Consider the following 26782-nt stretch of genomic DNA (forward strand, 5'->3'; position numbering starts at 1 on the left):
GTATAGAAGAAGTTTTTATTTTTGCCCCTGTTAACTGCCAGCATGGTATTGCAGAAGAGGCAGCTCCAAAACAGAAAAAGCAGGAAAGGAGAGAACATCATCTAATAAATCCACAATATTTCAAATCATGGGGAAAAAAGAAAAGAGGGAAGAGAAGGAAACAAAACAAGAGAAAGTAGTTTATGTTTTGGCTTTTTTGATATTTAGAGAAGCAACAAATCAACAAAAAATGTTTGTTCACCTTCACAATAAGTGTTAGATGCAGAGAAAAAAAAATTAAGGAAAAGATTTTTAAAAATGCAATTATAGTATTATTTCTACTTTTGTGAGAAGTAGCAGTGCAAAAGAAAACTTTCCTTGAACACAATTAATTGGCATGCACACATGGGATTCCTACCCTATAAAAGTGAAATGATATATATTACTTAGCATATTGATTAATCCCATGTGTTTTGCTGCAGCTTACCATAAAGGATTTGGCAATACTTCTGCAGTCAACATGATAAAAGCAATAATAAAAATATAATAATAATAACAAAGCTTGCAACAACATCTTCTCTCATAAAGTGTTGCATAAAGCAAGAACTTGCTCTAAACAAAAAAAAAGAAGTGAGCAGCCATTATACAAAACCAGTACCTGTCTATATTAACTTCTCATTTCACTTGAATCTTTGACAGAGAGACTGCCATCAGTTAAGAAACATTACCGGCGTACTTTCCATCCTTCTAGCTGAGCATGTACTTGCAGACTTGGAACCACCATGACTCATTTGATGACAAGAACTTGCATTACCTTTACGTTTTATATGTGGCAACCACATTTTGCCTTTCAGCTTCCCTGCCATGGCGGTCGGAACGCACATTTTCCCCACAAGGCAACTTATGACTCAAATCAAGATGGGTAAGTTACCACATTCACCACAGCAAATCAAGAAGGATGTGCCATGCAAAGGCAGAGTTACCACAACGCAGACGACCACCTTTGCTGCTGTTTGTGTATCAAAACCTTCAGTCTCCACTTGGTGGGGATCCTCCATGGTCCAGGAAGCAGAAGGTGACTAATATTGTCAATTATAAGGACTTAGATTCTTTTTAAAACAAAGACGTGACAAAACACATTTACATAATATTTCTTCTTAAAAACTGGATACTTTTATAACCTAAATAAATAGAAAATCCATTGTGTAATCCGGCTAAGATGCTCATCTCTGTGACACTGTTTGGCGCTGACTGCTATTAGCTACTTCTCTCTTTGATACTTTTTGTAATTCAGTTCTTTCCTTAGCCACTTAGCACTGCTAGCCACCAGTTAGCCATCTATCTGCTCAACATAATGATCTCCTTCAAATTACAAGGAATACAAATAGATATTTTCATTCCATCTTCTTTCCCATTCACTGTTGCATTCGCTTTTGCCTTCTTTTCACACACGGTCAGCCAAGATTAAAATTGTAGCAATAAAAGACATGTTCCCTTATCTGAAAGTTGTTGTACTCCCCGAACGATAGAGATTGCTGATCTCTGAACCTCCTCCACAGCACTGTATCAGCAATGGCCACATTGTTCCATTCGAGTGCATAACACAAAACTATTTTAATATCATCCCTATACTGCTCAGCATATATCTTAACGCTTTGTTTGTTTTTTGATTGCTGCTGCACTCAGAACAGATATTTTCACTGGCACTGAGCCATCCATAAGTAATCCCTCAAACAAATACTTTGCGCTGGTGAAATCTCAGGCAGGACCCTACAACATACACACAAAGGAGAGCAAAATAAGGTTGCAGCTGCCCATGCAGGTCTGGTAAAACTCCCAAAATCTGGCTTTACAAACTTAAAGTGTCTTTTATCAGATTATGTACTTTTTTTAAGCTTAAAAGAAGAGCTATCTGCAAGGAAAAACAGAGAGTCTATCACATGGCACATGACTGACAAAACAGCAACTTGGGGTCCTCGCCTCTTATGGTGGGCAGGGACTGGGTTTTTTTCTGTACAGTGCCCGACAGAACACGGCCCTGATCTATCACCAGGGCTCCCAGGAGCCTTCCTGCATACGCTAACATAAATAGCCAATCCACAGACCAGACACTTTCCATTTGGGTGAAAAAAAACAATTTGTGGTAGCAGGAGGATGTTATTCCGTACGTGGACCAGCCACTGGAAAGCCCTACCACAGATACGTAGCCTGTGGATTATACCAGTATTTGCAAGGCAGAGAAATTATTTCTTTTAAGACTTGGCTTCTTTTTCTGGCCCCTAAGGAGGACTGTGGTCCAGTGGTTACCAGCATCACAACCAAACACAGACTTCTCTAAAAGTCTGGGTGACTAAATGGCTGCTATTTAAGAGCTCTGGTACAGTTACAATTAGACCTCTGCTTCTCCACAAGTATCTAATATGACCACATACAGTATCTCAATTGTCATTTGCAAACAGGGTGAGTGCTCCTTGCTTGCCTTCTGTCTGTGATACTGTGCCACAACCACCATAAAATGCAGAGAATTAACATTTGCTCAAGAGACTAATACGCGTGCTTTTTTTTTTTTAACTTTCGCCCTTTTCTTTACCACAAAACACAGTGAGGGAGCTTCTGAGTTCTCACCTCTTCCCTCTCCCCAAGCCCAAAGTCTAGCTGTGTGCTTCGCAAATAAAAGACATCATGGCAGACAAGACTGCAGTTAACACAGAGAAAGCAGTATGTTGTCCAGACTACCCAAAACACAGATGTTTGCAGAATTCTGTGATAAGCTGATTAAATTTGCTGAGCAAATATATTTTCCATGGCCAAATCTAGGTGAATCCTCCCAGGGAAAGCAATTCTCCTGTTTGGATCATCACCAATGCTCCAAAGATGAAGAGCCTGGAGTTTTTCAGAGACTTGATTTAATCTTGACAAATTATTCCCTTTGTTGTTTTGTTGTGGGTGGGTTGTTTTTTTTTTTTAATTCTCAGAATCAGCTACAACATTGTCATGAAAACTTAAAGAAACCAGTCAGCCCAAAACAAAGAGCAAGGCCAGAATATTCCCTTGGTGGTACCCATAGGTTTTGACACCACAGCAGTCAAAGAATGAGAAAGAATTGAGGCTTTGGGGTTTCTTCCGTGTTTCACTTACACATACACACTTACACATATACACGCTCCCCCCCCGCTTTTTTTTCTGGCTTTACTCACATCATTCAGGGAAAGGTACAGCTACATCAGCAGAAAATTCTTCTCCTGACAGAGTATGTTGCTGCTTCTGCAAGCTTAGCTAGAGAAGCACAGCTCCTGGGGACATTCAGCTACACCAGCATGGTCACAGCTGTACAACTATTGCCAAGTTACTTCTCTTTCTGTTAATTCAAGTTCGTGTGTAATTTGCGTTACCTTGCACAAAAGTGCAACGATTTAATTTCTTTTCAGTTCAGGGCCCGCACAAACAACATTGCTACTGCTATTCTTCTGCCAGCTGACATTTCTCTAGGAAGCGTATCTTGTATGGAGATTAAAGAGAAAGCAGGAAACGAGGGTATCTTAAAAGGAAATTCCCCACATTTTTTTTCCTCTCAGACTATAAAACAGGACAAAGATGATTTCAGGATTAAACACATGACATCTTTGGGGTGTCATTTACAGACAAGATGAAAACTGAAGTGAAAATGAGAGCATGAAGACAGGAGACTGTTTTTCACAGTATTTTCATCAGCGATTTTAACTGGCAAGTACATAAAGCTACAGCTAGTAGCTCCAATTTGAAGAAGAAAAAGCTATCCTCCTGGCTATTGGTTTACTTTTTCTATGCATTTCGGAATGCAAGAAACCACTTCACGCGTCCTGGAGACCAGTTGTGTGCCTACATCACATGGTGAAAACTAATTAAAAGGTAAAGAAAACAGAACCAGTGGTACAGCCCAGGCTAAACAGTGTCATGTCAGACAACAGCAATATTCTCGTTCTAGTAACCCTTACACAATTTATTTTCTTTTATATCCCATACTTGTCTGTCTTTGCTTTCTCCTGCCACCAACATTGGATACGCCCTACTGTCTCACTGCCTCGTCTGCATAACGCAACGTTTCCGTAGATGTAAGTGCAGTACTTCAAAACACAGCCATGACAGCAATACCACCTTCCCACTGAAAGAAAACAATTTCCATTTTCTTCCACTTGCTCTTTCCCGTCAGCTCGCCTTCTCAGTTCTTCGTATCTTTTCCCATTGCCACATGACAGAGACTTATCTTTAGAGCATCTGTTGAGATGGGATAGCTGTTTAGATAGGATTTTCACTGCCGCCGCGTGATTGCATGGAGAATACTGGGCAGCTGGCAAAAACCCTACTCATGCTTCCCTCAGCAAGAAGCTGAAGGAAAGTGGGAAGGAATAGGTATGGAGGCTATCACTTGCTATCAGGGCAAGCAGCGTTTGCAATAACTGCGGGCAATTTAAAATGACATAAGGTATAACCTTTCCATGCTACATGAGTATTGGTCAGAAGTTAGCGCTAGAAAGAGAGACAGACACAAGTCCTTTCCAGGTCTCGTGCAAGTGGCCATTATGAGCCTGGTTTGCCAGCATGTATTGCACATATTTTGCCTTTCTTCAAGGTAGAAAATTATGCCCAGAGCACCCACTCTCTTGATTCTTACTTTCAAAAACCAGAACAGGCCTGTAAAGATCCTGAAGAACTTCATCTTCCTCATCATTCATGATGCAAAAGCTGCACTGCATTCCCCTGGCAACCCAGGGTGGCAGAGTTCAACTAAAACACATTTTCTCGAGCAAAAAACGTCTTGCAGTCTTTACCATTGACATAGACTGGACCATCCCGGAAGAGGCAAAATGTTCTGTATCTACCATCGCAGAAGACAGTCTTACCAGTCCTTAAAGATCATCGTGTATTTTTGCTGAAGAGATTTAGAGCATTCAGAGGACCAGAGGAAATCAGGTCCTTTAGCGGGCTCTTTCAAGGCAAAGGAGTGAGTGTTTTTCACCTGTCCTCAGGCACGTCAGTTAGTCCCAGACCAAGAGTCATCTCGCACAGGAAACATTAAATGCCACTGTGTTACCTCGGACATAGTTTGCACCCCTGCACCTTCAGTTTGGGCAAGGTGCAGAGCAGATTGCAAGCGTGGCCCAAATTCACCGGCAGGCGTGTAGGCTGGCTTTGATCCCCTGAGCTGCGCCGAAGGAGAGGAGGCTCCCTCACAGCACTTTTCTCCATACCACAGCAGCTGTACGCCACTAATGCCTAAGTTCAGATGGAAAATGGTACGACAAATAAATAATAAATGTAAACATTATCAGAGGACTTTCGACCCTTTAACAGAAGCTAAATGTTTTCTATTAATTTCAAAGTTAATGTAAAAAAAGTCCCTATTGCCTTTATCTCTAATCTTGTTCTCCTTCTCTAAAGACTCAAAATAAATTTCAGAAATAAGCAGATGGTCAGTAAGCACTAGAAAATGGCTTTTGATAATAAAACCTAATTAGTTCTGACCTGATCTCCATTGTGTTTTATCAGCTTTGGCCATCATAAGAACTTTGCAGTTCCACAACCACTACAGACAAAACTTGGACACAGTGTCTGGTGAAAAACCTCATTCCCTGGGCTCCCCTCAGCCCCCTTACTTCTTCCAAGTGATTTTAAGTGGGACTAATAGATATACAAGGAAGTTAGCACTCGCATCAATAGCTGAAGCTTTCACTTCCTTTTACACAGATACAGTCTGCAGATTGGCTTTTCCACACGACAGTATTTCAGGCTTACTGGCAACGTGCTACAGTCGCAGAGAAGACTCCTTGCTGAAACTACAATTTTCCCTTTATGGTTGATTAGAGCCAATTCAAGCCAGAATAACAAAAAGTAAAAAAACAAAACAAATGCATAGCTGTCATTTAAAAACATATATTCTTAAAAGGCTTTAGGGGTATCATTTATGAAACACAAAGAGATTTCCTTCTTTAGCAGTGTTCCAACACATTACTCTTTCGTGCTTACTCCAAGACATGAATATACTTGCCTAAAATGTCAGCGAGGTATTTATACAAAGGCAACTCTTCAGAAACCTATTATTGTGAATACAAAACAGGAAGTACAGTAATACCACCAGTATATGTTAAATAATGCTTAGTATAAACTCTGCTCTTCAATTAATAAGCAGTGTTAACCCCTTTAGGGGAAAGGGAGATGTGAAGTGTGAACTGAAAATACTGACTCATGATAAAACCTTTGAGTATTTTTCCCCACAAGGTTTTTTGTTTTGTTGGATTGTTTTGGTTTTTTTCCCCTCCCCTCCTAACAGCAGACAGAATGCAACAGAGGACAGAATTTGCAATATAAATGAGAAAATAAGGAAAAAAAATAATGAGAAAAAGCAAAGGTTGACGTTTGATGATGTGTTGTAAAGTGAAAAAAAAAAACATGGAGATATAATAAAATAATAGTACAATAAATGCTTAATGATACTTTGCAATCTGCAACTCCTTTCAGTTCTCATGCTTTCACTACTTAAGACTTGTAACAACTATGTCATATGGAAGGTGCATCTTTAGGAAACTATTCCAACTATCCAAATATATCCATACTGGTGCACAAGTGTCACAACTATTTAGAACAGGATCTAAATAAAAATACTATATAATACTGAATATTCTTCAGCCACTTAGCTGGTATTTTACAAAACAGCGTGATTAAAGTAAAAGTTAAAAATTAATAAAAGCATGCTTTTTTATAAAGCATTAACCACCATGAATTAGAGAAATGTATGGGTTTTTTATAAAAAAAAATAAACTTATTAATGAAACACACATTACCCCATGGTGAGACAGATACTCCAGGCATAAAAGCAAAGCTCTTCCTCACACATGCTGAATAAGAAAATATTTTTAAATAGACAGATTTCTAGAATATAAATGAGAGAACCAAATCACCAGTTTATTCTTTTTTAAAACACCCACAGCTGCAGTCAAAAAAATTTGAGAGCTTCCCAAGTACAAAGACCTGAAACAAAAACCACATGTAAATCCCAAATGGGCAGGAATCAAAGCTCCTCTTTCCTAAGGTCTGACAAACCTCTGTCTATTTACAAATGTGTAAGAACGTCTCTTCGGACACAACTCAAGTCACACAGTCTGTGTCTCTCTCTCTCTCTCCACTTTCTCCTACAGGCACAGTATTTTGAAATCTTCATGCAAGCTAACAGATTGAACTTTGGTTTGACTGCCATCTGCTGATCCCATGTTTTGGGAACCTGAAGACTCATTTAAATACATGTGCACAAAGCTTTCAAAATGTTCAGTGTTTTTTCTTCCAGTTCTTGGTAACAAAAAAATTAGAGAATTAGTGATAACAGGTATTTATGTTTAAAGAAAACAAATTAGACCAAATGTCCTGGTATTTAGCATCCTTTAGCCAAGTTCCAGATAAACAAACACAGAAAATACAATACATTTGTGTGCATGAATAACATGACAATTGAAACAAAAGCATGTAACACACAGGACCGTTGTGATAGTAAGAAACCGAGAAACAGGCACAATGGCTACTCCTTAAAGAAAAGAAAAATATATCTGAAACAACTATTAAAAAACCCAAGGAAAATATACAATAGTAATAGACTACCTTTATACTCCTCCACAAGGAAGAACATCACAACGATACATTTTGCCACAAAAAATATTTGATATTTTGTGAAGTCTTTGTTTCATTGTATGCTGATGAACCCAGAAACCAAATTCACTTTCAGGACCCTCGCATTTTGCTGTTTTCTTTCCTTCAAAATAGTATATGCTTCGTGAAGGGCTGAATGGGTTGCTGATGCTGAAATGATGGAATCAAGATGTGAATACAATCAAACTACCAGCCTCTTTGGAAGCCACCATACCGTGGATGAGGACAGGACTTTAAGTGATTTATTCTCCTGTTCCACATAGGAATAGCTGTCCTGGTAAAAACAGCTTTAGCTTCTAGAAGAGTCTACAACAGGTGACTGAGCAGCCTGTGCATGTGCAGAGAGTCATTATCTCAGGACACCGGGATCATCTGGCTGAGAAAATATCTGGTTTATTTTCACTCTCCCCCTCATCTTTGATGAGACAGGAGAGCTCTTATATCCCACTTTCCTTTGTCTCAATTTGTTCCTTCAGCAAAGCTGTAGTTCTTTCATTCCTTTATTACATGAGAGAAAAGTGGAAAAATCAAGTGATTATATTTATCCAAGCGGGCAATGTTAAAAGCCAAAGGGTTCAGAATGGCCAAACCAATGACTGTTTCAGCCCAGTTTGTATCCATGGTATATTTCTGCCTAATCTGATACTAACTTTAGTCACCTTCTTTTAGTTCCTTAAAATTCCAATTCTTCAAACATTCAAATACATGCTTAGCTTTAAAGTGAAGCTTATGCATAAATGACTCCAGTGTTGGAAACAAATGCAACCTTTGGCTTATGGGGAAAGAAAACAGTTATAAAGGCTTGAGTGTGGACTGAAGGAGTTCCAGCAAACCTACTCAAGTTCCAGGTTAAAATCTTTTGTATCAGTATTTTTATGAGAATAAGATCCACATGAATAAGAAGTAAACCCATGGAAATTTCACCACAAAAAAAAACCCCACAAGCTGCCATTTGAATAATGAGTTTGGATTTTTCTACGAGCCCAGAACTTCAGGTGGCACGCCAGGTACACAAATTCTGGTGATTCTGAATCAAACCACAACTTTTATTCTCTTAGAACAGTACTAATTAAAACCATTTATTTTAAAATATATTCAGTGTCTCAGAAGGTTAATGGTTCCATTTCATATTTTTTTCTTTTCCAAGAACTTACATTATTTGTGTTCTGTCACAGAATTGCTGGCAGACCATGTCAAAATATGCTTTTGTTGTGGAAATGTGTCTGCTTAAACAGTTTCTTTATTTGTGATGTGGCATCTGTAAAACATACTCAATTTTCACATGCAAAACCAAGACAGAACAGATTCCTATTCTCTACAAAACCTGTAAATGATCTTGTACAAGTCCTACAAATGACCTAGGACCTTCAGTGGTGGCTTCTTTCCTTTTCTTGCTCTGTCTGCTAGAAATAAAAGTAACCCAAAAAGAGGAAACACAAGACTTCCCCTTCAGTCATAATTCTGAAATCTCTTCAGACACAGTGGGGTTGCACAGTCATAGGAAAGGAAAGAATTTTGTCCTCTGTGAATGTTAATCAGCAATTTTCTCGAGAAGCAGTGACGGAACAGTGCCTAATGCCTCAATTACAGTGCCTACAGCATTTCCAACTATTTTACTTTGTTTCCATCACTATTACAAGCACCCCTGTTCAGGATAGACAAAGGATATAGAGGTCTTCAATAAGAAGATGTCAGTCTTCTGTAGGTGCTACACTAGCCATAATTGCAACAAGGAGCAAAACCTATTTCCACTTCACACCAATTCTTTGCACTCTTCCATCCCTTGACAACGCTTTTTCTAGAGAGCAGGCAGACAGTTGAAGCAATATCATAAAATACCTTCCTGTTGGTGTGGCAAGTCTACATTCCAATAGCAAAATGCACAGATGAGCAAGACAAAAGGAACCACCAGTTATTTTCCAAACAACAAAAGTGCATCCTCACACACCAGTAATGCTGAATCTAGCTAAGACATACCTTTCATTTAAGAAATGAACTGTTTATTTCTGTTGCACAGAACCAAACCATAATTTTAGAGGGATATCCTCTGTAGCCACCTCTGTTTCTGGGTGAAAATAAGGTTTGGCCTCCAACTCCCCTGGGAAACACATTGTTTCTAAGTACAGGCAGGGGAGGTCAGAGGAGCACAAGGAATAAGAATCAATGGGGAAATCTAGGATGAAGCCCGTTACATTTCCTCACACCCACTCAAATGGCATCATTAGTGCATGAAGACAACAGAGAAGCTCAGATATCAGATCAAAATGGTACTTAAGCACTAAAACAGGTATTTAAAGACTTTAACACACTTCAGTATTAAATTCATGAAAGAACAGTGTTCCAATTAAAAAAAAAAAAAAGGATAATTTTCTAAGCTAGCACAGACTACTTGTATTCCTTAATAAAAGTAAAATAAATGGCCATTTTATTAAGTGCAGTAACATGTTCCAAGGTGTGTGTTTGCCAATTACACACACCTCATATGCTGACTGATGAACACACACACACCCTGGCGTGTGTTCTTGCTTACATATCTCACGTGCCTCCCTGTTAAGTAATGGAATAAGGCTTGCCTTGCAAACTGGCTAATGCTGCCTCTTCTCGCTCGGTGACTTCTGCAGAAAATATTCACTGCTAAGAAAAACAACTTCTGAAACAGAGTTAAGCTGTTTGCAATCTTAAGTACACTTCGCCTGCAAGACCCAACTCTGTGATAACCTCCATTTTCTGTATCACTGTCAGGCATGTGTTTTCCCCCAGAGTGGGCTGGCATTCAGTATTTTTCTGCGTGCATTGCTGCCTACTGTAAAGACATCCTTACAGATCGCTTTTTCCATACCAGCTAGTTACTCAATGACTGCCTGTTTCACTATTTTCCTCTTTATATAAAGATGGGTGTGCTCATGCTCTCCACACAAGAACAAGGTAGCTCTAACAGAAAGGCTTGCTTTGTACAAAGCAATAGATTTCTCAGCCTGCTGGAGGACAATCTGTGATTTTTTAATTTTATTTTTTCTTCTCAGTCACAGGACTTAATTCCACAGAGATATCAACACCAGGACCTGAAGCTCACCTATCACGGTCATTTCTGACAAGACATAGCAAAAACGGTGCCATGCTTATTGTTCTTCTCCCTTTCCTTTTCAGAACCAATGTACAACAGTGCAAAGGAATTCAAATTCTCTGAAGTTCATTACATTGTGTGATGCTTTATCTCTCATTCCTCTGTTTTCAGTAAGAGTCCAACTGTGCTTGTCAGGATCTGTCTATAGATAACAGCATGTACTGGCAGGGTATAGGCCTTTCCTATGTTACCTCTCTATTGCGACACAATATAGACCCCTTCATCTCATCTATTTTTCCTGTATAAAATTTGCATCTCCTTTATGAGGTCTAATACCAAAGAAATGATGTAATACAGGAGCCATAAGTTTTGATGATATAGTTACTCAAAGCAACAAGGATGAAGACTGAAGGTAAAGCCCAAGACTCTCAGGAGACTTAGCAACTGGATAATATTCAATGAAAGTAAATGCAAAGCAATGAACATGGGAAATTCAGTCTTTCCTTCACATATAAAAGGATGGGGTCTGAGATGAATCATTACCACTTCTAGTTTTAATAGACCGTGATGAAAACTTTAGCTCAGTTCTTGGCAGCAGCCAAAAAAGCAAATCAAGTGTTAAAAATTCACAACTGCTAATAAAAGAGTAAAGACCAAACCAGAAAGTATCATTATGCTCACATACAAATGCATGTTGCACCTACACCTTGGATACTGTATGCAATCCTGGCCCCTTTCTGTCAGAAAGGATATAAGCAAGGACGAGCAAAGGCATAAAACAGTTTCTGTTTAAGGAACAGCTGGGTCTCCTTTCATTCTGCATAGGACCACCTTGCTTACCTACTCCAGTTATTCAGAAGTTGATTTTTTTTAAAAGAAATGATTACATAGCTTCATAGCAAGGTAGAAGGGTGAGTACCACGGAAAGGTAAAGTTTCAGGTTTGCACATCAGTTGTTTTGAGAACCAGCTGCTTTGCCAGAAACAGTGCACAGAGATGTACAGAATGGGAGCACAAAGGCATGATTTGGCATGAAAAGCATCGTTTCTGTTTATTTCCTCAGAGAATGTGAAGAACTATCATCAGCTTTGTTCAGATACAGGTTCTAAAATGCCCACAAAGTCATTTTGTTTTTTGACTTGTCCATGAAATAAGAATGAGAAAGCCACAGTGATGTTTCACTTCTTCCTTTTCCATCTGTGAAGTGATGGCTAGTTAATTTGCCCCCCCTTCTCTTAGCAGTGTTTTAGAGGGTACTACTGCATGTGGCACAGGAGGGTATTCATACACAGGTCACAGTTCATAAGCTGGCTGCAGCCCTCTGAATAAATAGCCCACCGTTTCAACAGGTTTATTCACCTTTGTTTATTTACCTTCATATTCCATTAGTTCTCTGTATCTTCACCTGAGAAAAAGTCTAGTGGCTTTGTTACAAGCTCAGACATCCTTTTCTATCATCCTGCCAACCCAGTTCCCAAACAGTTTCCAAAACAAAACTCCTTGTACAGGAAATAACAAAGCGAAGGGTGGGGCGGGGGGGGTGGGGGGGAAGAAACATAGGGGGGATAGGGATGGAAATGATTTGTTATAGAGAGTTACAGCTATTGACATCAGGTTACAGGGAAAAGATACCAGCAGCAGCAGCCTAACTTGAATGTAGATAATTAATTGCATAATAGATTTTTCTATTTTCTAAAATCTGTTTTCATAAGTTTTTTTTTTTTAATATTGGTATTACAACTTTGAGGGAGACTATTAATGGGAAAATGGAACACACATCCTATCTGAAGGAGTGGTTAGTAAAACCAGTGAAGCTCATTTTTAGATTAAAGGACATGAGTAATACAAAGCAAGAATTGTCAGCATCACGTGATCACCAAAACAAAAGGACAGTTCCCAATATCACCTTTTTCAGCACCTGACCAGGAACGGTAATTCAAGAAGATACTGTAGATGGCAATCAGGCTATTGTTATAAAGCGCATACGAAGCACAACCAGGAGATGACTTTTTCAAAATTTTTTCTGTACATCTGGTATATGCTTCTCTGTAGCACAAACCTTAATTTGCCATGGAGGGAATACACTTACATGTAAAACAAAGGAAGAAGGAACTACACCCTATTTAATTAAATTCCTCAACTAAGTAAGAGCATGTAACAGACATAACCCCCTAAAAAGAGCAGTCAGATTTCCAGAAGAACTGCTGAGTCCTACCAGCCATTGCCTGGCACCACTCAGTCAAAATATTCATTTGACTTTCAGCCCCTTCTCCCTCAATCAGCTTCAAATACCTTGTAGTATACAACTTTTTCTAGGTTACCCCAAAAATCTAGCCAACTGTCATGATTCTGAGCCAACTCTTACAGTTGTATATATATCAAATTATACAGAGCTTCAAACAAGCTTTTGTTATTAAATTACATAGGCATATGCAACCCTGAGGTACTCCAGTGACCTAAATAGCCATCCAGCAAGTTTTCACCGTTCGTAAGAGACGTTAATGTCTCATTTGGACTAGCTTTGCCCTCCTGCATGTATGCATAACAATCCTTCCACATACCTTATGAAAAGAATATATTATGAATCACTGACCCCCAGATTGTTCCCCTTTCTCTTTTGCTCCATTATTATTGTAGTGCCTTCATTTAGCTTAATGTTAAGAATCGTATAGATCTTACAGAAAGAACCTGTTTTTCCTGAACAAACCTATTATCTTTTATTGTTATATGTACTGCACATGAATGGTATTTCTACTTATTCCTAAGCAGTACGCACGTCACGTGTGTGAGACATCCAGCTTTCATCACTGATGGAGCAAATAAAAAGTAAAGCTGGATCACTTTCAACACACACACACAAAAATTAACTAGTGGAAATTCTGCCTATGATGTCCTATTTTTCCTTTTCCCCACAGAGATTTCACAAACAAAAAAATGGTCCTAATCAACTGAATGGACTAATGATAGCATCTAATATCCATCAAGAACCTTGAACAAAAGATTACTAACATCCTTACTGAGAATCAAGTGCATATCAGCTAATCCCTAAGTTCAACAGCTCTTCAACAGTCCTTTACTAATGGTAAATTACTAAAGCTTGATCATATTTCAACTTGCTCATTATACAGCTCTGAGGTTCAGAGGTTTTCTAAACCTAAAGCTAAAACTGAAAAGGTCACCACCTTAAAGTGTATAACCAAACAATGAAACTGTACACTGGCCACCTCATCCTCCCGAACTGCCCTCCATTATGATCGATACTAAACCAGTGATATGTACAATTCTGGGCTTTCTATTCCACCATGACTTCCCCTTTCACTGAAACAGCTTCCACCCTATTAGAGGAGAGATAAGTATCAACACTTAATATAGAAGTCACTCAACATTTTACATTATAAGATCATGCATTTAATAGCTTATGCTATTCTGAGCTTTGACCTTCTTGTCCTTTCCAAGCTGGCTGGCTGCCTTTAACTGATTTGTTTTGTAATGTTCCAAGTCAAAACATTTCAGCTCTTGCATGAGAAGGAGACCAGGAAAAATGTCGCTTTATTTACAATTTTAAAAAAATGAATAAAAATAAAATTATTTCACCCTAACTTTTGGAGGGAGGTCTTGAGACCTGACCACATTAGAAGGACTTGAAACATCTCAATTTGAAAAAGCTTTGTGAGGTTTCTTGACGTTTTGCATATACATATTCCAAGTTTTGACCACTCAAAGACTAATCCTACTAAGGCTCGCTTGAGTCTGCAGGCCATGCTTGATCCAGCAGGAAAATGACCTCTCCTCTTATTGGAGTCACTTGAATCTAGTCAAGCAGGAAAAGGAGAAAGAGGACACCAGAGCTGACTCCACAAGAAAGAAAAGGCCGATAAGAGGAATGAACACATTGAAAACCAAGAATCTGGACACTGGGGCAAAACCGATGCTCATTAATAAAGGATTCTAGATGCGGAAGCCTAGGAGGAAAAAGAGGATTGGGAAATCCTGGCTGGGGGGGGATGGATCCAATGAGAAGCATAGGCTCAGGGAAAAAAAAGTTGATGTTAATTGAGCAAAAAGACTAGAAGCAAGAATCATACTGAGATGAGATGAATAATTTGCTGAAGATCATGAAGTCAGTAGACATAAGAAATACAGACCAAGAGGTTACTGCACAAAGAGAGCAAGCAAATTGAATAGAGAAAAACACCATGGGAAGAATATAAGGAAGAAGTTATGCTTATGGAAATTAGGAAGAAATGTTAACACTGAAAAAGTAATTTATCTACCCATTCTTATGTTGTCTGTCAGAAAATATCCTGGATAAGAGGTAAAAGTCCCATTCTTGCATAGCAGACCCCACAAAGAACAGCAAAGGAGTTTAATATTGTTGTCAATTTATCACCTTTTTCAAGCAGACAAGTTTTCTGTGGCAGATCTAACGGGCCCGTACTGTTGATAACCACAAAGATTTCAATATAACACCACACGATGGAATCTGAATACTCCCCCCAGAAACTAGTAATTGTTCATCTCATTTAAACAGTGTAAATCAAAGTCCTCCAAAGTAAGGAAATGTGAGTATTAAGGTAATTAAAGTAGAGGCGATCGTAATGACTCAGAAAAATAATTTTCTAGATAAATGCAATTTAATTAATCATGCACAATGAATACCACTTTAATTAACGTAAATAAAGACTGCCTTATGATGCACATGCAGAAAGAAGAATGAATTAAGATTGTACACGCAATCTTACCTATAGCAGTTCTTAACTCATGGGTGTTCGACAAACACAACATTCTCTACAATGCTATTTTAACATAGCAAAATACAGAAGACCTACATACGTACTGTGCATTTTACATCCACAAACAAGAAAGCTGGGCAGAAGACCAACTGCAAAGCAAGCCCTAAATGTGTCCGTGGCTACAGCCCAAGTACCATAATTGCAGCCATTCCTCTAGCTTCTGTAGCTCGCAGTGCTACACCAACATCCTCTTCAGTGTCTCTTCCATAAATATTTAAAACCCAAGACTTTTTGGAATGTCTCTTCCCTAACTGTTATCACGACCCTAAAAAAGCTTAAGTATAATAAGACTCATGCTATCCAACATGCTGACTGTGAAATATGCCTTGCTGCGCTTTGCTTATCTACCATAAAGCCCAGTATCCCCAATTACAAGCCACCAATGCCCTGACAGCTCCTAAGGATGCTCCCATGGGAACCAAGCCAAGCCACACATCTCTGCAGAGCTACTCAGCTGTATCCCTCCCCTGCATGACCCAAACACTGACACAAAGTGAGAAGAGTGATTTGAAAGGATTTAGAAGGAAGAGGTTATCATCACATAGACTGTTCTCAAGTAATTCAAGTAGGAAGTGAAAATTTGTATCTTTATAAGCACATGCACAACTTTTAGCAGTTAAAATCTGCTGTACAGGTACATGAAACTTAATAGTAAAATAAGTGTTTATTCTCCAAAGTTTCTTGCTTTGTCACTAAACCCCCACAAAGAATAGAGTCGACCTAACCCAACACTTAGGAATTGATACCCAGTCTCCATGTACTGCTCAAAGGCACCTCATTTTTAGAGGCATGATTCATTTTAACCCTTTATGTTCCCATGTTATCTTACAAATACGGTGTCATTTCCATGTTACCATTTAAAAACAAAACCAAAACACCAAAAAACCCCACCTGGTACCACAGTTACAGACTCATTGAATTGAGGGATGGTATTTACACAACAAACATGAATCTGAGAGCCTTTCGATTTTCCCACTTTGTTGATAATCTGGAGGCTTTCTAACATGCCGTGTTCCTCATCTGGACTTTGTGAGTCTATGAGGTATGAATAAGAACAAACTGGCCCTTGGCCTTTACTTTCCCATCTTTGTACTTTTCCAAATGAAATAAACACACTTTGATACCTTCAAGTAAGTTTTCTGGCATGTGTTGCAGAGAAATTTATGAAAGTATTAGTGATGCTAAAATACACGACTGAGTTAATGTAAGGAATGCTTTCCGTTATAAAGAATAAGAGCAGACATATTTACTTTTCTGTTCTATTTGAAGTAAAAGTATTATATTTTTACATACATTGTTTGGATGTACATTTTCATAGACAAAATAAAGCCAACTTCTCCTGGCCCTATAGTATATCTGTTAAAGGAGAAAATATGCAGTCAAGCAAGTTTTCCCTCCAACCCTTCTTTTCAGGCAAGTAATAAATCTTGAGTGAAAAAGTCACTGTGCTCTTCAGCTGTCACCACTAAGATTTTGTTTTTTAAATCCGTAGCAGCCTTAAGGCTGATTTACTACTCAGCCCTGCACACTCTGACAATCGAATAGTTGGAAACAAAAATCACTTTTGCACACCTGGAAATATTTTATTTGCTGTACTCATGAGAAAACAAAGTTTTCATCAGTGAGGAAGGAGGCGGGGGAAGGGAGAGAGAGAGATTCAGGTGAATCTTAAAACCTTAGTTTTTGACTTAAAGAGAAACTTCATACATATGTACGTGAACATAGAAACCACCTCTGCATTCAAACAGAGCGCTCAGGCTTTTTAGGCACTGTGGGTTCACTATGCAATCCAGCCTCAAATCATCAGCCTGGAAGTCTTGGCCAGTACAGAGCAACGCTCATCATCGGCGTCTATTCAGTCATTTCAGTTTGACAGGTGAAAGGAATGCGTGACAACTTTTAAATAATTTCATTCACTCTTTTGCTCTTCTTTGTTTTAAATAAACTTAGTAAGCTCTTAATCAGCCTAAAGTGTAAACATCTGATATTAATAAAGGCAAAATTAGACCTTTGAAAAACAGCCACTTTCCAGAACACCACTTTGCCCTAGTTAGAGTTGCAAGTTTAACAAGATTAAGGGTAAAAACCCAGACACATACCAGAGAAAACCTATTGATGGAAAATGTGACGGTGCCAAGGTTGTGAAAGTCTTTTAGAATCTCAGATCCTCTTTTCAATAGCATGTATAGCTTGATATCATTTCTCCCTAAAGCTTCATTTTCTGAAAATTTATTATATGCTCCAGAACAATCTTGTCTTCAAAAGAAATCCCACATCTTCTGTTATTTCAAAGAACCATACTTGCACCTGGGCAAAATGATGTAAGTACTCTAGGTGCTGGCTGACTGAATAGGAGACCCACAAAATCTCACACTCTATTTTTAATCCCAGGGCTTTACAAGAATATGAGGAGTGCCCTTTGACAAGCAGAGAGGCATTTCAGCATTTAAAGTAAAAAAAAAAAAAAAAAAAAAAAAAAAAAAAAAGAGTTAATGGTTCAGCACTGTGGAGAGACATGGTGGTTGCATTTATGTACTTCAATTCCTACTCTGAAATACTTTCCAACACGTTCTATTCTCATGATGCCTACAAAGTCCATCTACAAATGAAGACTGATTTCCGTAATAAGATATCAGGCAGGGAAAACAGTTTAGCAACTGAGGATAGATTTAAATTAGATATTGGGAAAAGATTCTTTACTCTGAGGGTGGTGAGACACTGGCACAGGTTGCCCAGAGAAACTGTGGAGGCCCCATCCCTGGGAGTGTTCAAGGCCAGGCTGGATGGGGCTTTGAGCAACCTGGGCTGGTGGGAGGTGTCCCTGCCCGTGGCAGGGGGGTTGGAGCTAGATGGTCTTTACAATCCCTTCCAACTCAAACCATTCTATGATTCTAACTTAACTGGTAGTTATCTCTACCAGACCCCAGGCTAGATTTCATCTCCAGTAACCTAGCAGTGCCAAATTAAGTATATAAAAAGATTTCTCTCTAACTAGTGTTTACTTAGTACTAATTTATTCAACTGTCATAAAATACTTTGCCAAGCAGTAAGTGTCCCAGCACCATCTCCTTCTAGAAATCACCTAGCTTTTTGCCCCCGTCTTCCAAATCTGGATGAAATCTGTACAGAAATAATGCTGAGAAATGACAGCCAGAGACATATCCACTTTCCTGTGCTCATATTGTATCCCTGCAAGGCCAAGGGACACTTGAATGCTCATCCTTGAGCCAAATCCAATGCAGAGCAGAATGAAAAGCTAGGTATTTACATTTCCTCCTCTGCAGTCCTAAAGAAGTTTAGCAGAGGTGGGACCTTCTTTCAGGCACAGCTTGATTTGGGGATTTCCCACCTGCGCACTAGGGACAGAAAAAAAATATTAAAAAAATAAATCAAAGTTCTCCTTCACAATTCCATGTACAACTGCATCTGTGTTCACATACCTAAAGCAGCAGGGAGTGGTGGGATGGTTTGTTGAGAAGACAGAGCCAGGCACTTCTCAGAGGCACGCAGCAGGCACAAGTTACAGCAAGCTAGACTGTTAGATATAAGGAAAAAAATCTTCCCGGTAAAGGTGGTCCAACAGCTCAGCAGGTGCTCAGAGGCTGTGAAATCTCCATCCTTAGAGAAAATCTAAAACTCTCTTGGACCAGCCTTCAGCAACCTCATCTAACACTGAAGTTGGCCCTGCTCAAGCAGGAGGCTGGACCAGAAGATCCCCAGGGGCCCCTTCCAAACTATTTTACGATCTTTGGTCAAACAGGAGGGGTGGAGAGGTGTCACAGGGGAAAACACAGCACATGACTGATGGATTATGTGGCTTGTAACTCTGCAGTCCTACACTATATTTGGGAAAACTGAAATCCTACCAAGTCAAAGCTGTAACATAGGAAGAACCTTTAGTAAGATATGTCTAACCAAAATGCAAATCACAAATAGGCAAATATGTAAATAGGAAAATATATTACGTGGTAGTGAGTTACGTTTGTGCCACTGCATCTGACTGCTAAATATGCTTGTATCATCACCTGCTTTATAACAGCACATATACATTTCCAGACAATAATGAATAAATATGCAAAATTCTTTCCTATTCCTTTTAACTTGTAAAATTGCAAACCTAAATATTTGAATTTCTTCCATAAGCCTTCAGAAAGACAGAACTTTGATGTTTTAAAGAGGAAAGATTATTTACTTTTGCTGCAGGCAAGAAATTATACTTTCTTTACTGATTCTGCCAAATGGCTCTATCACACATTTTTTATTTTCATCAAAACAAGCCACTTTAAATTAAGGTTGTCCCATAACTACACAGTAATCAACATTTTGAGGGTCAGATCAACTTGATGAACCTCTGTTTGACTTCTCTGCCCAAAAGACTCCTCCAAATCCAAATGAACCACGGGGGAAGGGAGTTTTATTCCCTTTCCTCATGCTTGGCAGTTGCTAGGAAGAACACAGGCTGAAGATTTGTTTTATTTTGTTCACGTAAGCAGAACGGACAACTCAGTAGTATCCATGTGGTTCATAAACTAAAGAAGCTGAATTCAAACCCAGTGGTTAATACACTGAAGCCAACGGAGCTTATCTAAGGAACAGCAAAACTTGCAGGTGAAGTAAGAGAAGGTGGGAGAAGAAGAAAATGAGGAGGAAGGCTAGGGAGCAAGAAGTTTTTAAAAATCAAAATAAACATGCAAAAGTAGGCAGCAAAAATCCTCTGCACTGGCACAATACACAGAACACGTGTTCTGATACCAGCACGCAAGATGTTTCATGGCCTCCTATGCTAACAAAGCATTTGTGAAGATTCAGCTCTTCAATATTCAATGCACCAGGATAGTTTCTAGTTTAAACTACACCAAAGCCCATGAATGTGGACAAAATCCAGACCACCATCAATCTAGAGACAATGGGCAACGTTGACAGCACAGCATCTCATTAATCTTCATTTGTCCTATCACATCCTGTCATTCTTATGCAAATAGCATATTTGAGGATACATCTTTTCTGCACCCCATGATAAGGAGAAGTGAAGCTGTCAGGAGCACCAGGATGTCCTCCTACACCACAGGCCATCACTTCACTCAGCGCCTCGTGTTTTACATCACAGCTAATGTGTTTGACATTCAAATTTGACCCAGCAGGAGGTAAAACTATCTGATGCCTCAGCAACATGCATCTTGCTTCCTGTGCTAAAACATTCACCAAGGTCCCTGGGGATCTGACAGTCTCTCTTCCCTCGCTGTACCCTTGCTAATGGAGATTGAAATACTGCTTAAGAGGCAAGAAATATCTGCATGGGCAGGTAATGACAGCAATTCACCCTTCTCACCGAAGAAATAAGCCCAGTACTAAAAGGCCAGGAAAACGGGTTCCGCTGAAAAATTAAAAATGGACGCACAAATCCTGATGAGTTGGTCTAGGTTTTCTTCCATGCAAATCTGTCAGACTACACTTGAAAACTTGTCCACATATATGTCTGAATGGAACATTAATTTCAAGCTACGCAAGTTATACACAGTGTTCAAACTATTTTACACGAGGTTTGTGGGGATGAGTGATCTCTCGTTAGGCCAGATAATACATGAGAAAATACAGACAAGCTCTGAATTGTAAGCAGCTCCTTAAGGTTACTGCAAAATATTTTACATACGAAAAATCACTCCTGAGTGGGTAAGTCACCAAAAACAAAAAGCATTTTTCCAATTATTGCTCATGAATTCTACTTATAGAATGAAGAATAAAAGGGAAGATTTTACTATTATTACTGACTCAGAGTGTTTTGTTTCTGTATCACTTTCAAAGAATGTTCAGAACATCTTGTTCCAGAGTATTTCTCTTCCAAGAGAAATCGCTTTCTGTATCACACATTGCTGAAAACAGTACGTGCCGGTTTTGTTTTCTTATGAAAAATGGAAACTACCCCAAAGTACTTCCAGCATCACATGAATGGGATGCAAAGTAGCTAAGTGCTGCAAACACGGGACACAAGGTTGGAATAATATTTCAATACAATCATGACAACTTAGAGAAATTACCTTATTAATAGACGACATTTGTAACAAGTCAAAACAAGTTTACCATTAAACATAACTTTATAAAGTCTGACTCAAAATCTATTCACTAGCTGAAAACAACATACTGTAGCGTTTGCAGGGATGATGAAGTCTGTACTAGGCTCAGGGAAATACCCTTACATTTGATATTCCCACGTGCTGCTTTCAAATTACAAAAGATTAATCATCAGGTATTTGTCAGTTACGAAGCAGCCACATAAATGAGGAATGCTCAATGGATTATTACCAATTTTGTAAGTGTATACTACAAAATTCACAAAGCATGCACTCCTCGAGCTTTTCTTGGTTTGAAAAGGTAAAAGACAGTCAAATTAATATATCAGACATCTTCCTAGTCCCTGGAAGTAGAGAACACAAGCTGCCTTGTCACGTTATACCATATGTAAAGTTCAAGCATTAAGAATTACTGTATAGTCATCATACACTTATGAAAACAGGACACTCATTTATTGTAATATATAACTGAACTGATATTTTCATATAAAATATTAAATTGATTAAACAACATGTTACCTTTTCAAAGGGATCACCAATCACAAAGTAAACTAAAAGTCCATACTGAAAGATTTCCCATTAAGTGAAGTTCACAACACAAATGCTTTCTGGTGTCAGACTTCTTTCCTCCAGGAGGAAAAAAAAAAAGTGCAACTCATGCACTGCAAACATTGCATAGACCCAGGAGAAGATGGTGGTCTGGTCTGGATGAAGCAGGATGTGAGCAATACCAACTCAAATGTGATTCTCCAGTCCCTTTAAAAATCACCTTTTAAAATCCCCCTTCCTCCAGATTGGTGAAATTTTGCTCTGCTCTTCTGTAAGTTGCCTTCTACAAAGGCAAACTTCTACAAAGTTACCAGAACTTTTTTTTTTCCCCCATTATATCTCAGTAAAAACAAGTTTTAAATAAAAATCTAAAATATCCATTCACGGTTTCTTGCAAATAAAATTCCTGTCATCACACAGCTTGCTACTGTGTGATTACTTTTTCCTTTTGCTTACATTTAGAGTCAAGGCTATCAGCTTTACTTGGGGATAGCATACATGAGATATGTTGTCATCTAAAGACAACTATGCTGTTAGCTCTTAAAAGTTCACCACCCCTATAAAATTCAGGTGTGCAAAAGATGTCAAATTTTCACCCACCATATTAAACTGAAAACTTTCAGTCCCAGGCTAAGCGGTCTGGATTTGCATCAGTGATGCAGGTACACTTGGCAGACAACTAGTAACTGAGGTTCTATCTAAAAGTTCTCAGTATTGCAGGATGGTACTCTTAACACATGGTAGTAATGTCCCAATAAAGCCAATATTTCAAATATATATTGCCCCAGGATGCCAGTATTTCAAAAAAAACCTAAAATACAAGAAAAGAGCGTTCACTGTGGGCCCAAGACAAATCCAGCAAAAACGAGAATGACAGAACTGAATTGCCTGGTTGGGGGAGATAAACATGGTACAACGTTGAACTGACTCAGAAGTAAATTTCCCTTCTTTTCAACAAACAGATTTTTTTCAAATTCAGCTTAGTCTGACCTGAAATAGTAGTCACCAAAGAAAACAGAAATCAATTTGGCAAAAGTGTAATCTTGAAAATTTCAATTTTGCACAAGCATATTTTTCACTGATGAGTTTTATTGTCTTTTACTGAAAACTCTTTGCTAGATCCACTTTGCCACGGCAGGCACACAGATAGTGTATAAGCAAGCTCTAAGTAAATCTTTGTCAGGACACCATCAGCTGTGTGGTTTCCTTCAGTTCAAAAGGGAAGAGGCTGCGTTCTGGAGCCAAAATACAAGTTTTTTTCTCAAGGCTTCATCAACTGTACTTTAAAAGTGTGCTCTTCATAAGTATTTTATGCCTGAATGCTCCAAGACAAACAGAAAAGACTATTCCAGAAACAGCTTAAAATGGGAGAATTTGTTAACATTAAAAATATTTAAGAAACTTCTAAGAAACCCTAGAAAAGATCAGGAAAAATAAATTTCATTAACTTGTCATCAAATCCATGAATGTTGTGAAGGTGAAAAGTGAATAAAGAACCTTACCAACACTACAAAACATATCTTAAAGGAAATCACTTCAGACTGCTCTGTCTACTGTACTTAGCTGTGAGAAGACACAGCAGTGGTAGACGGTTTTAAAGTGGATTTTCTAGAGGGCTCCTGGGTTGGTTTTGTGTTTGGAGGTTTTATGCAATGTTACAACCCTCCCGTTTTTACAAACTTGAAATGTTCTTGTCGCTCCAGCAGAGCTGCCACAGGATCTAAAGAGAAATTGCACTGTTTACAGTTGGAAACCGTATTGCTGGCAGCAGGCTAATGGCACTGAGGAGATATTTAATCTTTTAAAAGGAAGTAACTAATGAAACCAACAAACTCCAGCAGACTGCTGCATAAACAAACACAACAGAAGCAAAAACCACAGAAGCTGTTTGACAGAAATGTTATTGCATAAGTTCAATAAGCTTGATTTAAGGAAATTTTCTTCTAGGAAACAGATACTTAAGGCTATCACAAAACATTTTGTTGCTGTTAAAAATTCCGCAGAGGAAAAAAAAAAGCTGTGGGACATAATCCTTTCCTTTGCCTTGTCTTCATTTTCAAACTTCTACTCTTATTCATTAAATTGATTAGACACCAGTTTGGAAGGTAATAGAGAACAGAATTACACCAAACTCTGGTCTTCTCAAGAGAAGAGTATATACGACAGTGCATCTATTCGTACCTTGTCTATCATGTCCGGTCTGTTTGTAGCTGCCAAAATTGTCACGTCCTTCAGCTGTTCTATCCCATCCATTTCCGTTAACAACTGAGCCAAGACACGGTCTGCTACATTTCCAGCACCTGAAGAGCTGATTAAAAAGAAAAAAAAGAAAAGTCACAGCATTAGCTTTCCCTTCCTAGAAAATTAGAGAAAGGAAAGAATATATGGTTCTTTTCAATTTACAGAGATCCATCTTTTAATCTTAATTCTTTCCACCTTCAATCCCTGAAACAGTATCAGCCATATGAAGTGAATAAAAGCCAACTGGAGAATTTGTCCTTCAGAAGATTTCTTGGTATTCAGCAAAGCAGCTGAGGTTTTTTTACTTACTACCCTGCTATGTAGGTTGTAAAGAATTTAACACAATGTGGATGTCTGAAATAAACATTTTTAAGATAACTGAATCCATGCAGCTTCTGAACTAGTCAGACAAACTTTCATTTTTAGCACCATCCAAGTGAGTCCCGACACCATCCTATGCAGTACAAAAAAATTAGGTAGTTATGCATTTTGCAGAGTTGCTCTGCATTTTTATGTTCTCCCCATCAAATGAGAATAAACTGAGTGTTGACCAACTGCCTCATCACAGCATTGTCAGTTCTTTAACTCAGCTGATTTTCCAGATAGCAGGAAAAAAGCCAAGACTGAGAAATGGAAAACTCCAGTTTTGAAATCATCAATACGTGAAAAACCTAGACAGACAAGGCATAAACTATCCTAGGCATTTATTTTTTTAGTTTGGAATTAACTCTGGCAACCTTGAATTTTATGGAAAATTTGCTCAAATTGCTTAACTATATGTAACAAAAGCATTATAGAAATAAACTCTGTTCTTTTCATTAAAGCTTGTAATATTTTAAAAAGAATAACCACATGAAGTACCACCTTCTTCCTAGACAATTCTTTGACACATAAATATGTGTGCACATAAATTTATATGTGTGTGTGTGCATATATTACACATATAACAAAGAATGCAGCAAAGGAAGACATTAAATAAATCAAACCAAGAGACCAAGCACATATGTTGTGATAAATAATACATCTCATGAACAGTTGTGTTCTTTATAACATCCCTCTAATTCTGTATAACGAGGTTTTTATTTCTGAAACATTACAAAAAAATAGGTGACTGCACGCCATATAACTTTTTATTTTTGAAAGGATACTAGAACTAGAAGATGCTAGGACCACACACAGATAGCTGTATACACTCATATGTTGGTAGACACACTATACAAACGATGTATATGTGTTCCTATAGCACTCAGCTCTATATGAATATAGAGGGCTGGGGCAAGCGCAGGGACCTGGTTGTCCCAAAAGTTCCCTCTGCTGAGCAGGGGCAGGGAAGCTGAAGCAGGCTGGGGAAAGCAGCTGGGGACTGCCAGATAGTGCCCAAAATGCAGGGTTTATCCTCCTTTGCCAGAAACCAGGAGCCCTGCTCTTGGCACACACCAAAAGCCTCGCTGTTTTCGACACAACCTTCACTTGCGGACGGCATGCACACACCTACATCTTCCTTCACCAGCGGGACTGCTCTTCCAGGGCTACTCCCCCCTCCGCTGCACACGGAAGGGCTTCACCTCTCTACCTTTAAACAGGCCCTTTTCAATACAATTTTTAAAAATGAATCTCTCCAATTCTTCCAGACCCCTCTAACTTCATGCTAAGAAGCAAAAAGAAGTCTAATACTTAAAATGAGGCAAAGGTTTCTTCCTGTAATGTATATTTTTCTACTGTCACCCCAAATCTACATAGGATTAAGACAATTTTTTTAATCTCAATTTTTTAAAAGTCCTTTTCCAAAAGTACTCTTAAATGCTTATACAGATATACGATTCTAGAATATACAGGCACCTACACACACAAACGCAGTATAATTATCCTGCCGAACGCTAGTTTCCAAAAAGAAATACTAGATTTTAAAATATAAGCGCTCCAATCATTTCCAACAGACAGAGAATATACATTTATAGTTGCATAGTTATTACGCACGTATATTGCTGCAGCACTGCCATCTACCACCAGCACACCTGTAACCATAGCGCTTCCTAAATGTCCCAGAGCCAAAGCAACAGTAATGACCCCGGCGCTGCTGTATAGATCTCCTCCAAATAAATTCTCTAACTTTTCTTTTCTACAACTGGTTCTTTAATCTTCCAGTGCAAAACAGTTAACTTATCAGACCTAGTCTGGAGAACATCTTCGAGGAGCTATAATAAACGTTGGCTAACAGAGTACTTAGGTTGCTAAGAAATATTAGAGAAGGGACTTGGGTTAGCTAGTCGTCAGCTTTTCGGTTTGCTGCAGCCGCATTTGAAATTCCCAAGTGATATTAGAGCGTTTCTAACATACCCACGGGTCACCGTCCCATTGACTTATGGAGGGCTGAACACGATAAAACACTTCAGGTGTTAGACAAGGATAGTAAA

The 26782-nt window shown here is 38.7% G+C and overlaps 1 protein-coding gene across 1 annotated transcript in view; it reads right to left on the reverse strand.

The window, feature by feature from the left end:
- The window catches only part of SPATA5 (spermatogenesis associated 5), a 200689-nt gene that overhangs the window by 116393 nt on the left and 57514 nt on the right, over nt 1–26782 (reverse strand). Inside the window, exon 13 of the mRNA XM_009887890.1 lies at nt 24309–24435. Within this exon, the coding sequence (XP_009886192.1) occupies nt 24309–24435 (127 nt within the window). The remainder of the gene's footprint in view (nt 1–24308; nt 24436–26782) is intronic.

Source organism: Charadrius vociferus, unplaced genomic scaffold (assembly GCF_000708025.1).
Source record: "Charadrius vociferus isolate BGI_N301 unplaced genomic scaffold, ASM70802v2 scaffold806, whole genome shotgun sequence".
NCBI classification, from domain to species: Eukaryota; Metazoa; Chordata; class Aves; order Charadriiformes; family Charadriidae; genus Charadrius; species Charadrius vociferus.